This window comes from Coffea arabica, chromosome 5e (genome assembly GCF_036785885.1).
Source record: "Coffea arabica cultivar ET-39 chromosome 5e, Coffea Arabica ET-39 HiFi, whole genome shotgun sequence".
In the NCBI taxonomy this organism is placed as follows: Eukaryota; Viridiplantae; Streptophyta; class Magnoliopsida; order Gentianales; family Rubiaceae; genus Coffea; species Coffea arabica.
In genome coordinates, this window is record NC_092318.1 from 38151107 (window position 1) to 38167752 (window position 16646).

General features: G+C 36.7%; 1 protein-coding gene and 1 long non-coding RNA gene across 2 annotated transcripts; one reads left to right on the forward strand and one right to left on the reverse strand.

Annotated features, from left to right (window-relative positions):
* Nucleotides 1-9256: 9256 nt before the first annotated feature.
* On the reverse strand, nucleotides 9257-13232 carry LOC140006993 (uncharacterized). The gene is made up of 5 exons (XM_072049664.1): nucleotides 13083-13232; nucleotides 12864-12947; nucleotides 10660-10755; nucleotides 10277-10375; nucleotides 9257-9403 (listed from the first exon to the last, which is right to left on the reverse strand). Exons 1-5 carry the CDS (start codon nucleotides 13122-13124, stop codon nucleotides 9257-9259), a joined length of 468 nt encoding a protein of 155 aa, XP_071905765.1. The 5' UTR covers nucleotides 13125-13232.
* Nucleotides 13233-15274: 2042 nt separating this feature from the next.
* Nucleotides 15275-15729, forward strand: LOC140006274 (uncharacterized). The gene is made up of 2 exons (XR_011813913.1): nucleotides 15275-15365; nucleotides 15476-15729. It is a non-coding gene; the product is annotated as an uncharacterized lncRNA (long non-coding RNA).
* Nucleotides 15730-16646: the final 917 nt, after the last annotated feature.

Here is a 16646-nt window from a genome sequence, read left to right on the forward strand (position 1 = left end):
TTAAGCTTCTTAGAATAGTGAACTATCTATCCGTTCCACAGAATTTCTCAACTTACTAATCACTTACCAAAATCTTTGTAAGTGGCTGACTGACTTAATTTACTCGCTGTCAGGACTGGAAGGACTTAAGTGTAAATAGTGAATAATAAATACCTATTTCTGTTTCTGTTAGGTCGGTTACTCAGGTGGTTAGAACTAATGATGTCAGCAGCTCAGTTAGTTAGTAGACGGTTAGCTAGCTAATCTCCTTATAAGGAGCTCAGTACACGAGAGGAGCATTATTAGCAGAATAACAAATTTGATTCTTATTTCTTCCTCAATTCCTCTCACTTTACTCTTCTTCTTCTTCAATTCTTATTCTCCCTAATTTCCTTCCTTCCCTGCGCCTACGGCATCTCAGCCTCAGGAATTCTACTTGAATTCTTGACAAGTGGTATCAGAGCTGCGAATCCTCGGATTATTGCAGCTCATCACAATGGCAGAAGGCACCCGCTTCAAGAATATGGAAGATCAACTACGGAAACAAGAAGTTCGACTGCAGGAAGCTCTGCAATCGATCCTTTCTCTTCAGTAAAACCAGCAAGAAGTTCAACAGCAGCTGCGAGGGGAAATGGAGAACTCCAACAAGGAAATGAGAACAATGATCGCCGGCGTGGACCAGAAACTCAATGCCTTGGTTCAGATCATGGCCAGAGAAAGGAATGGGGACAGAGAGGAAGCAACTCAACTAGAGAAAAGCCCCATTCTACCCACGCCGCCCCCACACACGAAGCTCCAACCGGAGTTTGGCACCAATCAATGCTCAAGAGTCAAACCTCCAAAGGTATTTTTATCCAATCCACCAAGGATCGAATTGCCTTTGTTCGCCGGAGAGAATCCACGCATCTGGCTTCGCAAGTGTCAGAAGTACTTCATAACTTACCAAATTCCACCAGAGCAGCAGATGGAGGTAGTCGAAATGTTCCTTGACAATAAGGCAGATGTATGGTACCAAGGCATCAAGGTAGAATTTCCAGATCTGTCATGGCAGCAATTTGCCGACATGCTCAGCCAGAGATTTGCAGAGAAAGGCACGCGCGATGTGGTGGAGGATTTCAATAAGTTGCAACAATCTGGAACTGTGGAGGATTACCAAGAAAAGTTTGAAGAATTGAAATCACTAATGCTGGTAAAGAATCCACACCTCTCTGAATCATACTTCGTTTCAAGTTTTATTAGTGGATTGCGAGAGGAAATTAAAACCATGGTAAAAAATGTTGAAACCAAACAAAGTGTCGGATGCGATGGAATTAGCTCGATTGCAGGAGGAAGCTTGGAAACTGCAGCAAAAGTCTGCTAAGCCAATAACAAAATCACCTATTGATCCCAAGTTTGGCCTGTTTAAGAACACTGCGGCTGTTTCCAATGCCTATAAGGTTCCACCATCTAGTATGCTTAAAAACGAGAATAATGAAGCCACGCCAACTAGGAGGATATCTCCACAGGAGATTCAATTTCGGAGGAACAATGGACTGTGTTTTAAATGTGGGGAGCGATATGGTGCTGGACATCAGTGTAGGAATAGACAGCTGAATATGATGGTAGTTGAGGAAGAAGACGAAGGGGAATTCCTAGATGCAGTAGGGGAGCAAGATGAAAAAACGGGCAACCCAGGGGAACTGATGGATGTATCTTTACATACACTCTCTGAAGCGTTGAAGAGGAAGACAATCACTCTCCGAGGATAAATCAAAGGATTTCCTGTGTACATTTTAGTAGACACAGGTAGTTCAGAAACCTATATTAGCCAACATCTGGTCAGAAATCTAGAATTGCCATATGTAGTCACTAATCCCTTCACGGTGGTCATTGGAGATGGTTCGAGTGTGACAGGGTGCACCAAGTGGCCAAAAGTGCTATGGTCCACCAACAATCATAAATTCTGTTTTGACATGAGGATTATGGAGCTAGGAGGGTGGGACATGATCTTAGGAGTGGATTGGATGACCCATTATAGCCCCATCACCTTTGATTTCCACAAACTACATATAGCTATTCACAGTGAAGCAGAAGAAGTGATCCTGCAAGGATGTGTAGTAGAGGCTGAACTTAATCTATTGAGGAATAAGGACCTACGAGACTACATCAACTATAAGCACAGTTGTTACAACCTAACATCTGAGCTCCAGCAGGGGAGTTCAGATACCGACACACCAGCAGAGGTAAAGGAACTATTGGACAAGTACAGAGAGGTCTTTGCTGCTCCTACAGGGCTACCACCTGAGAGGAATCTGGATCATTCCATACCTCTTAAGGCTGATGCTCAGGCCTTCAAAATCAAGCCCTACAGATATCCACACTCACAAAAGGCGGAGATAGAGAGACAAGTCATGGAAATGCTAGGCAGTGGGATCATCAAACACAGCAATAGTCCCTATGCTTCACCTGTGCTGCTTGTTAAAAAAAAGGATGGAACCTGGCGTTTTTGTGTTTATTATAGGCACCTGAAAAAACTGACTATTAAAGACAAATACCCTATTCCTAATATTGAGGAGCTGATAGCTGAGTTGGGAGGATCTAAGTACCACTCCAAGATAGACCTGCGAGCTGGTTATCATCAGGTGCGAGTCAAGGTCCAGGATGTGCACAAGACTGCCTTTCAGACCCATGAGGGACATTATGAATTTCTGGTGATGCCCTTCGGGTTAACCAACGCACCAGCCACCTTTCAGGCTTTGATGAATCAGGTTTTTCAGCCTTACTTACGCAAGTTTGTATTAATATTTTTTGATGACATATTGGTTTATAGCAAGGACTTGGGCCAGCATGTACAGCATTTGGAGGTGGTGTTAAAAGTACTGAAGGAAAACCAGCTCTATGCGAAGCTATCTAAATGTTCTTTTGCCCAGCAAAGGATTGAGTACTTGGGGCACATAATCTCATCAGAAGGAGTGAGTATGGAAGATGAGAAGATAAAGGATGTACTAAATTGGCCTACACCCAACTCAGTTAAGGCCTTAAGGGGATTTCTAGGCCTTACTGGTTATTACAGGCGGTTCATCAAGCAGTATGGCATCATATGCAGACCATTGACAGACTTACTCAAGAAAGATAGTTTCTGCTGGAATGAGCAAGCAGACGTTGCCTTTCGAAAACTGAAGCAAATCATGTGCTCTTCCCCAGTCCTAAGGCTACCAGATTTTGAGGAACCATTTGTAATTGAAACAGATGCTAGCAATGGGGGTATCGGGGCAGTTCTACAACAGAATTCTCACCCAATAGCTTATCTCAGTAGAGCACTCTCACCTAGAAATTTGGGTATATCCGTCTATGAGAAAGAATTAATGGCTTTAGTGTTAGCTGTGACCAAGTGGCGACACTATTTGGTTGGACATCACTTCATTGTTAAGACTGATCACCAGTCACTGAAGTACTTATTGGAGCAACGACTGACCACTCCCTTGCAACATAAGTGGTTGACTAAATTGCTGGGTATGGATTATGAGATACAATACAAGAAAGGAAGTGATAACAATGCTGCAGATGCTCTATCCAGGAAGGTCTGCTATGCCCAGGAAAATCAACAAGAACACTCTATACTGGCACTCTCTACAGTTAGACCCAAGTGGATGAAGGATCTATGTAGTAGCTATGCAGGGGATGACAAATGGCAATCTGTTATAGCTCAGTGTTTGCTGGACTCACAAGCTGAGAGTGACTATCAGGTTATAGATGGGATAATTAAGTATAAAGGGAAGCTGGTTGTGGGATCAGCCAACCATATCAGGAACTCCTTGCTCAAGGCAGTACATGACACTACTTTGGGAGGGCACTCTGGTCAGAGAGGGACTTATCAGAAACTGAAGAGCTCATTTTATTGGGAAGGGATGAAGCAAGATGTGGCCAAGTTTGTCAGCTCTTGTGAGGTGTGTCAGAGATGCAAACATGAGAATGTGCCGTATCCAGGCCTGTTGCAGGCCTTGTCTATTCCTGATAAAGCATGGTCTCATCTTACTATGGACTTCATCGAGAAGTTGCCTATTTCTCAGGGGTTTGACACAGTCCTTGTGGTTATCGACCGGTTCACTAAATATGCTCATTTCTTGGCACTCAGGCATCCCTTCTCAGCCACATAGGTTGCACAGCTTTTTCTAGACAATATATACAAGTTGCATGGATTACCAGTGTCCATTGTAAGTGATAGAGATAAAATCTTCACTAGCAAGTTTTGGCATGAACTCTTTAGACTAATGGGGGTGGAATTACATCTGAGCTCTTCCTACCACCCCCAGACAGACGGGCAATCTGAGAGGCTTAATCAATGCCTGGAGAACTTTTTGAGGTGTATGACTAGTGAACATCCCACTCACTGGCATAAATGGTTGTCATTGGCGGAGCTATGGTACAACACTACGAATCGATTTTTGGCTTAATTGAGCAGAGCTTTGACTTACTTTTATAAAGTTCAAACTTGAGTTCGAACTCTACGAGCTGTCAATTTAAAGTTCGAGTTCGAAAAAATAAAAAATAATTATTTTATTTTTAAAAAATAAATAAAATAATTTTTTCTTAATAAATAATAAAATATTAGAGATATTTATGTAATTTTACTATTAAAATAAAAAATAAAAAAATATGTATATACTCGAACTCGCGAGCTAACGAGGTTAATATTTTTGAGTTCGAGTTCGATTTGACTAACTCGAGCTGGATATTGATCGAGGTGGAGTCGAGTTTTGTTTCGTTTGCGGTCCTATTCTCAGCAAAACTTAATCTTGAGACTCTATAGATAGTTAGCCCGTTTGGGCTGCTATTTTATAAAGTTTTTGTAGAAAAAATGTATCATAACTATTTGATATATATGAGGTAAAAAAGTGATTGAGAAACATATTCTCGGAAAACGTAAGAATTTTTTTAAAGAAAATTGACAATCCAAAGCTTTTCAGTTGAAAAAGCAAATCTAGGGTCTTTAGGATTTAAAGTATCAGAAATTACATTTGTCAGAAACAATCCTATAAATTATTGCCACATTTTTCCTCTCAAAGTATATAAACATCTTATTTTGTACTCGTCCGGAACGTTTATTGACAAAAGAGGGGTGTGGTCAGATGCAACAACAGTCTCCAATGCAATAAAATTTGCCGGATTGTGTACCAGAAATACATCTTAAATCAGCTCATTACATCAAACGCGTGAAACTCTTCTACCCTCCATCGGACAAGCTCTCTATGACATAATTATTCTTTCACAGATCTCCTAGCTGGAACATGTTTTCGCATAAAATCCCAATGCAACACACGATCGAACTAATCTTCGTTTCTAAAACCCCTAATAATTATGGTACAATATTGAACCATGCTTTCCCAATCTTGGTTTCTAACAGTGCCATTTTACTTATGAAGAAAATTTTCCGGATACACGATGAAATGGAATCTGAAAGTCCAGACCTGAAAAGGTTATGGATTGTTGCAAGCACTGTAAATATTGCAGTCATTGTAACTAATCTGCAAGAAGTATTAGATCGTAATGAATCTTCTGTCCTACTTTCTATGCCACTTTTTATTATATTGCTATTTCTTATTTATAAACATTATGTTTTATTTCTTTTATGTTTCTTTAAGATCAAATAACTATTAACTGAGTAATACACAAAATTTAACAAATACAAAAAATCAAAATGCATAAAAAAATGAGATTTTTTAATGAATTTTTTGCTGTATTTTTTAATTTTCTATTATATTGCCTGATGAGGTTGTTGTATTTATATTTCACTCAATTAATAGTTATTGGATCTTAAAAAAACAAAATAGAAATAAAATATAATATTTATGAATAAGAAATAATAATATAATAAAAAGTAAGATAGAATATCCGTTGTGGTATTTGACCTTTTCAGGCACTATTTTCAATTCTTGAACGTGTTAGGTAAATATCGGGCCCATTCGGCGTATATAGCTAGCTTAAAATCTCAACATGAGCACAGAAGATTTATGCCAATGTGAAGTGATAGCAAGACATGATAACTTCGTTTGCATTAGTAAAATTGGGTGGATATTTGATGAAAAAGGCAATGAAAAAAAGAGTAAATAGACAGAACAAATTAGGCAGAAATTATCCAACTTTACTCATGTTTATATATAGTTTACCTTTTCTCGTCCCTTAAGAATTTCTACGGAAATTCAATATCAAGTGGTAACTAAAAATTACTATCTGGCAAAACTTTTATTTTTGGGAGTACTTGTGCATGCATGCAACAAGGCACAATCAGCCAAAGGTGGCATGATGCATTTTATGCCACACCATCTTCTTTTTTCTTTTGGATAGGATCTTTATCTGTAACTTTTCTGCAAGGAAGCACAAAAACATTAAAACACTAAAGGCTAATGCACGTTGGACTTATTCCCGAAGAGAAATCAGACATCTATTATACTTAAATCTTTCAACTCTCTAGAGCCAGTCACACCCACAAATGTGATTGTTCTCATAATTCGACGGACCGCAGTTATTAAATCTCTCAACTTAATTACTATGTAGTCATGAAGCATTCAGCTAAAGCCTAAAGCATACCAAAACCCAAGAAAATTTAGCTTTCAGCAGTATTTCAAGAAAGAAATATGGACAGCAGAAATATGAGGAGCTAATTGAGTTTTGTCTATTAATCAAATAGCAAATATCTTTCAGGTTGGTGGTGGTATAGCTCCATTGAAGGAACTTTGGCTGCCAGAGAAGGAAAAAAATAGACGACAAACAAGAAACGGCAGCATGAAGCTCAGAACAGCAAGTGTAGCTTTTCTGGCCTTGGGTTCCTTGAAGTTGTCCTTCTCCTCAAGCAACTGAATGAAGCTTTTAGCGAAATTAATCACAGCGTCTCCTCTGGCTTCTAACATCTGAAGTTGAGCACTAGTGAGATGTTTTATTACTATCTCTGCCACAACATTGCCCTTCATTGTTTCTAATTTAGTAGTTGTGGTTATGGCTTCTTCCTGCCCTTTAGAAGTGGTATTTATTGATGAAAAAGGGGTCAGCTCGGATGAAGCAACAGTCTCCAATGCAAGTGAAGTTGCCGGAGTCAATGGATCAGTTAAATTCTGCACAGTCAATAAATCTACAATCAGTTTGATGAGTCTGAGCGTGTAAAGCTCTTCCATCAACAATTACAAAAGCTCTCTAATAACAAGTAAACATTTTCTTTCACAAATCTCCTTATCACAAAATTTCTGATGAAAGGCCTATGCAGTACAATCAAAAATAAGAAAACACAAATTTGATGGAAATAAATAACTTATTAATAAAAAATACAACTAGTAAGAGAATGCTGTCTTTAAAGAACTTTTGCACCAAGTAGAAAGACAAAGTAAATCTATACAAACTCCAAAAGAAATCAATAGTAATAATAGCAATATAGTACTACTTTATTACCATAACGTCAGTCCTTGAAGATGGAGGTATGGGCTTAGGTGAAGCAACAGTCACCAATGCAAGTGAACTTGGACTCAATGAATCAGTCATATTCTATGCCACAGAAGCACAACAATTCAGTTCAATAATGCTAAACAAGTAAAAGTTAACAAACCAACAATTCTGCAAGCTCTCTGTATCAAGTAAATATTCATTTACAGGTCTCCTAACAAAAGCAATCCAATAAAAGCCCCATGCCATAACATTAAAAAATGAGATCCAAATTAACAAGAAAAAAATAACTCATCAATTGAACAAAGCACTAGTCAAATAATGCTGTGTTTAAACAAGTTTTACACAATGTAACAAGGAAAAGTACTCAAACTATGTGAACTCCAAACAAATCCAAAGATAATAAAAGCAAATTAGCAGCACTTTATTACCATAACTTTGGTAATCGATGGCAGTGAGATTAGGTCACATGATTCAACAGTCTCCAGTGCAATAAAGTTGCCGGACTCGATAAATTACCTATATTCTGTAGCAGAAATATATCTAAAATCAATTTGATGAATCTAAACAATAATACAACATGGCCATGCACGCTCTCTATAGAAAAAAGGGTAAAAAGCAAAAAAACCCTCCGTGGTAAAACTAATGTATAGAAAAACCCCCGTGATTTCAAAACGTACAACACGACACTCCATACTTTGAACTAAATTGTAAAGGTGATGGAATCCGTTAAACTTAACGGAAATGGATGAAATGACCAAAATGCTCTGATATAATTAAGCAAAAGATAGTTCAAAAAAATCATTTATTTATTTTTTGGATAGAGAGAATTGAGTGTTAAGGGGTAGAACAGGTATATTTGTTAAAAATTAGGTATAAATTTTTTTTTAAGATTCCAATAAGTCATTTCCGTTAAGTTTAACGGATTCCATCAATTTTACAATTTAGTTCAAAGTATGAGGTATCATGTTATACGTTTTGAAACCACGGAAGGCTTTTCTGTGTATTAGATTTACTACAGGGGGCCTTTTTGTTTTATACCCTAGAAAAAAATTTCTTTCATAGGTCTTCTAACACAATAAATTCAATAAGAGCCCCATGGCAGTAGAATTAAATAACAAGAAACTAATTTAACATGACAAAAATTATTTATCAAGTAAACAAAGTTCTGCCCAAAGAATGCTGTATTTGGAGAAGGTTTGCACAGTAATAGGGAAAAGTAAAACTATATGAACTCCAAAACAAATCAAATTCTAAAACTACTACTTTCCTCCCACGAATTTAGTACTTGACAAGAGGGAGCGAGGTTAGAAGAACAGTTTCCCTCGATAACAAATAAATATTGTTTCAAAGGCACGTAAGGAATCCAATAATAGCCATATGCAATACACTTAAATAATAAGGCAAATTACATTTTAGCCCTCTGTAGTTTTCGCAAAAATCACATAACCCCCATGATTCAAAAAGCTATACATAAACTCCCTGTAGTTTGGGTTGAACTGTCAAATAGACGGAAAGAACCCATCGTGACGATTCGTGGGCAAAATGTCCAAATTACCCTAATATAAATACAAAAAAGAAGCAGGTGAAGTCAGACTCTCCCTTGCTTTGACCTTTGTCGTGAGAAAGAGAGGGTTATCAGCTTTTACCTTCGGACTTTGGAGAGGGTTTGGTGACTGGTGGGCAGTGATAAGGGTGGTGGGGATCTTGGCTTGCGGAATTTGGCTGCTTTGGGGATTTCTTCTTACAGCTCCTTTCCTTATTTTTGTATTATTTCGCTTTTATTTTTTATTCCCTTCTTTTGAGTTTTGTGAAGGGGTTTGTTATTTATGGGTAGCGTGAAGAGTTGTGTTGTGAAAAGAATCTGTCAGCCACTGGGGAGATATGGTAGGACGCAGCCGGAGGACTTAGCAGCTTCTTCTTCTTCTTCTGTGTCTTCAAACCATAACATTCTACCGTATCCTTCACGCCACCGACAACCCAAGCTCGTGCCAACCCTGAAATGAGAGTGAATCTTGGAACCAGAAATGGAAGGACCAGTCAATCAAAACAAGAGATGCCCTTTGACCCCTGATGTGGACGCAGGTGGGCTGCAATCTCAAGGCTCCACCCTCCCCTGCCCCGAGCCCCTCTTGACTCCCGTTTCGCATTTCATCATATGCCTCCTATCTCTTGCATTTTCCAATTCGTTCATGATTCGCATATGGCCTGGGGAGGGATGTGTGTCTGGATCTTTAAGAATCAGACCATAATTTCATGCGCAAAGATTTAACCGGAGTTGGATCCTGTTCCTCTATATTTGAGAGTTGGTTCCGGTGGACGATTGAGATCGAGCCAGGTCTTGTTAATTCGTTTGAGAGTTGGTTCCGGTGCGTTTCTTCTGCGAAAATTCGCAGTCCAAACTAGATAGCACCTTTCACCTTTTGCTGGAATATGCCTCATGTCTCTTGCATTCCCCCACCTTTAACTAGTTAGCATTCTTTTTGTGTATAGTTAGCATCCTGTCCACATCAGGGTCAAAGGGTAATATGGGAATGGTTCTTATTGATACTAGTAGTACAAGCACGTTTTGCCCACGAACCATCACGATGAGTTCATTCCGTGTATTTGATAGTTCAACCCAAACTACAGAGAGTTTATGTATAGCTTTTTGAATCATGGGAGGTTATGTGATTTTTGCAAAAATCACAGGAGGCTAAAATGTAATTTGTCCTAACTAATAAGACACGAATTTAATAGGAAAAAGTAACTTATGAGTTAAACAAAGCACTGTTCTAAGAATGCTGTGTATGAGAAGTTTTGCACAATGTAGCAAGGCAAAGTAAAACTATACAAACTCTAATACGAAAAAAACAATAATAATATCAAATCACAAGTACTTAATTACCGTAACTGTAGAACTTGAGGACACAGGAGTTGGGTGATCAGATGAAGCAATAGTGTCCGATGCAAATGAATTTCCAAGACTAAACCAGTCAGTAATATTCTGTACCAAAAATATATCTAAAATCAGTTCAAGAAGTCTAAAAGAGTAAAACTCTTCAATCCAATCATGCAAGCACTCTAGAACAAGAAACATTATTTGAGAGGTCTCTTAACACAAGCTGTCTAATAAGAGCTCCATGCAATACAATTAAATAACGAGAACGGAACTTAATGGGAAAACCGAACTTATCACCTAAACATTAATTTTTTGAATGCCAAAACAAACTATGTGAACACCGAAACAAATTAACTACTAATAAGAACAAATTACGAGCATCTTACTACCATGACTTTCGTACTTGACGACAGAGGTATGACATCAGATGAACCAACAGTATCCAATGCAAGTGAAGCTGCCGTATTCAATGGATCAATTGTTTTCTGTACAAGAATTACATCTAAAATCAGTTTGATAATTCTAAACAAGAAAAACTCCGCAAAGATCTTCATAATAAATATTTTTTGCAGAAGATAAATGCTGTTACAAAGAGGATACCAATAGAATTTAAAAAGATGATGGAGTAGGTGAATTACGTCTGCAGGCTGGCTTGGCCTAAAAAATGTCCAAGCGTTCTGACAAGTGACTAATTTTCGCTATATTCGAATGATATTTTATGTTATTTTTAGTCACTTTGGCAATATTGTAGGAAGAAAATGGATCAGTTTGGCTATAATTGGTGTAAAATGCTCTTCAGTGATTAAATGAGGTTTTTGTCACTTTTTACTTGCATTTTGTCCATAATTTGTATAGGGGTTGGAAATATACTTCGTTTGGATGAAGAGGAAGTTGATAGCTTTGACATATCTTTGTATTTGGGCTATAACTTGAGCTACAATGATCGGATTGAGATGATTATTGAACCATTTTGAAGGCAAGAAATAGATCTACAAATCTTGTGAAGACATCGAAATCCAGTTTGAAGGTTTTCCCTGTCAAAAAACCGAGTTACAGTAGCCAATTTCTATTGGACAAAACTGAAACAAGGCAGTGAGCAGTCAAGGGTATTTCTATCATTTATCCGTCTACACAAATCCAAATGAGGTGATTCTTGATGCATTGGAAAGCTAACTTAAAGGGCTACAAGTTTCATGTTTTGGTCAAGAGTTAATTCAGCTTCTATCATCAAGAAATGTTCAGTTGAAGTTGAGGCAGAATTGGAACAACATTGAAGACTAGACAGAAATTGCTAAGAATGGTAGGGGAGCAATCCGGCCAGATTTGTGGCCGGATTCTGGTCAGAAATGGCGGCTCTCCACTTACACATCTTGTTTCTTCCTCCAATAATTTACAGCTGTTGATGGACGTGTGACAACAACTTTTTGCAGCTGTAAAAGTGATGTTTGAAGCCTCATTTCTTGACTAAATCATTTATAAATTGCCATGAACTTGCAAGGACAAAGAGAGCTTGGAGAGTGCAAGAAATATTACGAAAAAATGTAGTTCTTACATTTTCTTAGTATTAGGTTAGTTTATTATAGGATAGTTTAACTAGTAGTTCATCCTTTTTGTTTATTAGCTAGGCAAAGATGAAGAAGGAGATGAAGATGGAGGAGATGAACTTATGTGACAAGGGATATATTTCTTTCCAAACTCTTTATCTTTTGTACTTGATTTTAAATTTAGTTAATATACAAGTTTTGGATTTTAAGTTTATTATGTGTTTCTAAAGTTTATGCCGTAGGTTTGGTTGAACTTTCTATGATTGTTAGTGTTTATTATGCTATTATTTTGAGTAAGTTATTTAGCACTTTAACTCTTTAAATCATGATTAACTTGGTACCATTAATTGTGATGATCTTAATGTGTTGTTTCTTCAATGAAAATTGAGATTTAACACTAGTTCAAGAAGTGCTAAACCTAAGGAGTACACTCACGAGAGTAGAGGTGCACCTATGTGGCTTTAGTAATTTATTTTATGTAATTTCATAGAAGAAATGAACTTGTAGCTAATTTCATAACCATGAGAGTAGGTATAGATTAGTTATAAGTATAGTTAATTCACTACGAAAGTAGGTTTTACATATATAAGAAAATTACGCCATAGCTAGCCAAGATAGTAGTACTTAATGATCCAAAAATAATACTTATATGAGTAGTTAGGGATACCATAACCTAAGGAGCTTTCCTTTGTTATTATCTTGCATAAGTTTAGCATAGTTTTATTTTTTTTAATTCATTGATCGTCTAAATAATAGAGAAGTTTTAGTAGTGCCGGTAATTATCCAATCTTTCTCGTGGGATCAACCCGATATTTGCCCTAAACTACTAATTTGATCTGTATACTTGCAATCAAAACGGGTATATTTCGAAATTAAACTTGTATTTATATTAAAATCCTGTCACGTTCGTCTTGATCGCACCGAAATCCTTCACATCCTTTTTTGGCGAATCCAAAACAGAACAATGGATCATCATACACAATAATAATAACAGATGAAAACATAAGGTTTAGTTTTCCTATAATAAATTTTAACCTTTCCTGAATTACCTTAAGTAAGTCCGAGTTCTCCATAGTGGAACCAACACCGGTCGGCGATTGAAAATCCAACGCCAATGATTCAGAACTCGAGCACTTTCTCCCAGGGTAGAGTGGAAATACAAAACAAAAAAATTCAAAAAATCAGTATAGTAATTCCGATTTGATGAGGGGAGAAATTAGCCATATCAACAAAATAATAATGTCAATAAAATAATAACGTTTCTGGACCTTCATCCGGGGGCATCCGGGGTTTATATGAGGGATTTTCATCGGTTTTGATCTCCGGTTTTGATCTTTGTGTTATAATGGGAGTTGCGAGGCAGAGATCGAAGTTTGTCAAAGGTGAGAAGGCTGTTTACACTTTACAGGAGCTGATGCTGATTTGGGACTTTGTGGGGCAAGCCCAGCATAGTATAGGCCACATGTTGGAATTAGTTTGACGGCATTAGGAGCTGAATGCACAAATATTGCTTAATTTGTTTAAAATATTTTGCGTGACGATTAGGCCACTTTCTTCTCCAATCTTAAAAAAAAAAAATTATATCTCCAATAAAGTACTATTAAAAATAGTCTATCGTAATGAAATTTATCATCATAGTTTATCATTAAACAACAAATATGGGCATAAAATTTGACACTCATTCCTTTGTAATTGTGCAAAATAAATTAAACTTTATTAGATGAGGGCATTTTAAGACATCCAATAAATTTTTTATGCTATTTCAACATTTGGGTACTAAAAGTGTCAAATTAGGGCGGTAAATGTAATTTTAAAACTTTGAGAGAGTTTAGTGAAATTGCTGAAAACCTCAGGGTAGGTTTGTGAAATTATCACTTTATCATAAAACATTCTACCATTCCTTTAGAGAAATAACAATAATGTTGTTACTTGTTACCAATATATTCTTACTACAATATTGCCAATGTAAACATCTGTTTAGTGCTATTGGGCCTCCCTAATATTGCAAATAAAGTCTCTTTAAATCACATAAATTGAGCAAGAGACATAAAAATTTTATATATTATATAGTACCACTTTCATATGAGGCAGCATATATGTAAATTGTGACTCCTATGTCACTCTAACTAGAAAATCAAAAGCGTACTCTGAAAAATGAAGGCAGTATTACATAAATATTGAAGAAATTTTGTAACAAGATGGTATCCCCATTTTTTTAAGTAAAATTTGGATAGGCTGGTTCCGATCACAACCACGGATCAGGGCATGCCTTTGACCACAAGTTGGTCCAACAAAGCTCATTATCATTTTTCATATAAGAAAGGTAGTAGAAAACAAAATATCTATTTAAGATTCTAGTATCAATCCAACTTTCTAATCAAATCACATTATAGTGAAGCTATACTACTAACCGGAATGAATATATCAAACATTCTAAACCTCAGCAGGATTATGAACGATTTACATGAGTTGTAAATTGTTTGATTCTCTAGCCTATAAGTTCTTGGGCACTAAAGCAGACATTGCAACACAGCACATGAGCAACATGGCTCATGTATGGTACCACTTTTTTTCTTCTTATTTTAATCAAACAAGTCACATGTTGTACACTTGACCATAGAAAAAGTAAATATGTTGACCATAAAATGTTGCTTGTTTAAAATTAAATAAAATACAAATGCTATTACGCCTTTTACTTTCCTAACTCAATAATAGAAGTCAGTTTATCAAACTATCACCAATTTTTCCAGTCTTATGGAATGGCGAATTAGTCATTAAGATTTCTTGAGTATCAAATACATGTTTGCAAAGAGTTGACATATGGTTTAATGGTTTTTCTTTTTCATATTTTATCCTTTCTCCTGTCAATTTATGCCATAGAAATCCCCCCAAATAATTTGACCCTATGGACCAATAACATCAATAGATTTAGATAGGTATGGTTTTTTTTTTTCCACACAATTTAAGAAAAGTTGTTAGTTTTGTTGGAAGAATAAATCTAGTTTATTATCTTCCTAAAATTTTCTTACATTAAATGGAGTATGACTAATTAAATTTACATTAAATAAGTTAGGTTATATTCAATAACAACTTACATTAAAAAAATGGCATTTTAGAGAAATTATAAGTTAACTACATTCTTTAATTAAACAGTGGATTATAATTTAGAAAAATGAAAAAGGAAAATAAACTTATCAAAGTGGAAAAGAGGAAGTAAAATTTAATCAACAGTTCTATAAATAGGCTCAGTTATCACTAATAGAAGTATATTCTTCCACTCTCCACAGCCAAAATTTTTATGTGCTAATCGCTATACTATCGTTGGGATGATGGGCATAGTGTTTAAACTTGTCCTTTTGATTCTCATGCTTTGCCCCCTGGCAATCAACTCAAGCCTTCAGTACCTTACTTTTGTGCAACAATGGCCGAAAGGCTATTGTACTGTTAATCCAGCTAATCCAAGCAGATGTCAAAGAAACCCTTTGCCAACCGTTTGACAATCCATGGTCTTTGGCCGGGCAACTTCACCAAAATTTTGCTAAGTTGCATAGGTTCTTGATATACTCCACTATGTATAATTTCTCTAGGGCTTTCAAATGTCTTGAACATGAAATATGCACCTACACAGGTTCACTAATGTAATGATCATTCTTGTAAGTAGACTTTCCAGGATTGGAACAACAGAAGCTTACAGTGGCCAGACCTCGCGAAACCATCGCCAACTGCGCAAATGTTTCAACACAAGAGGTTTCAATCATTTTGGAGACATGAATGGGACATGCATGGGAAATGCTCGGAAAACATGTAGTAACTTCTATAATAGAGACAGAAGAGGTTTCAATCGTTTTGTAATGTAGTAACTTTTATTGTCTTCATCATTCTCATTTCATACACTTCATCTCAGAATTCATTTTATTTGCTACATGATCTTCTCCCACAATAACGATGCTCAATGCCATTTTTAGTTGGGAAGTACTAAAGTGTGGTGGAAATGGTGAGATGATTTATGCAGGGAAACTTATTGTGTCGGTGCCACAACTCCCAGTTCGCAAAAATCGTGAAGGACAATCAATAATTGTTGTCATAACAGCAGTGAAACAAATGCCAATTTCTACCAGGACTGGAGTTTGATAGGGAGGAGTCACGCACATCAAATCTGGCACATGGTTACTGATAGCTCTGTAAATAGTATAATTTATTGAACTTACGGTAGGATTGCTGCCAGGACGTATATTATGTCCTTGACTTAGCTGAATAGTCCTGCTGAAGTATGTGGTTTCACTGCTGCTACGACAACGATTATTGAGTGTCCTTCACGATTTCTGTGAACTGGGAGTTGTGGCACCGGCACGATAAGTTTCCCTGCATAAATCATCTCACCATTTCCACCACACTTTAGTACTTCCCAACTAAAATGGCATTGAGCATCGTTATTGTTGTGGAAGATCATGTAGCAAATAAAATGAATTCTAAGATGAAGTGAATGAATTGAGAATAATGAAGACAAATAAAAGTTACTACATTACAAGAGAGCTATTATAGTACTACTGACTCGCTGTGGGATTTCATTCATTTGTTAGCTTTTACAACTCTCAACTCTATACAACCCAACTACATCAAAAAACGTGATTATTTTTTATAATTCAATGGATCACAGCTATTAAATCTCTCAGCTTACCATATAGCCATAAAGCATCCAGCTAAAGCCTAAAGCATATCAAAACCCAAGAAAATTCAGTTTTCAGCAGCATCCCAAGAAAGAAATGTGGACGGCAGAATTATGAGCAGCTAAGTTTTGTCTGTTAATCAAACAGCAAAATTCTTTCAGGTTG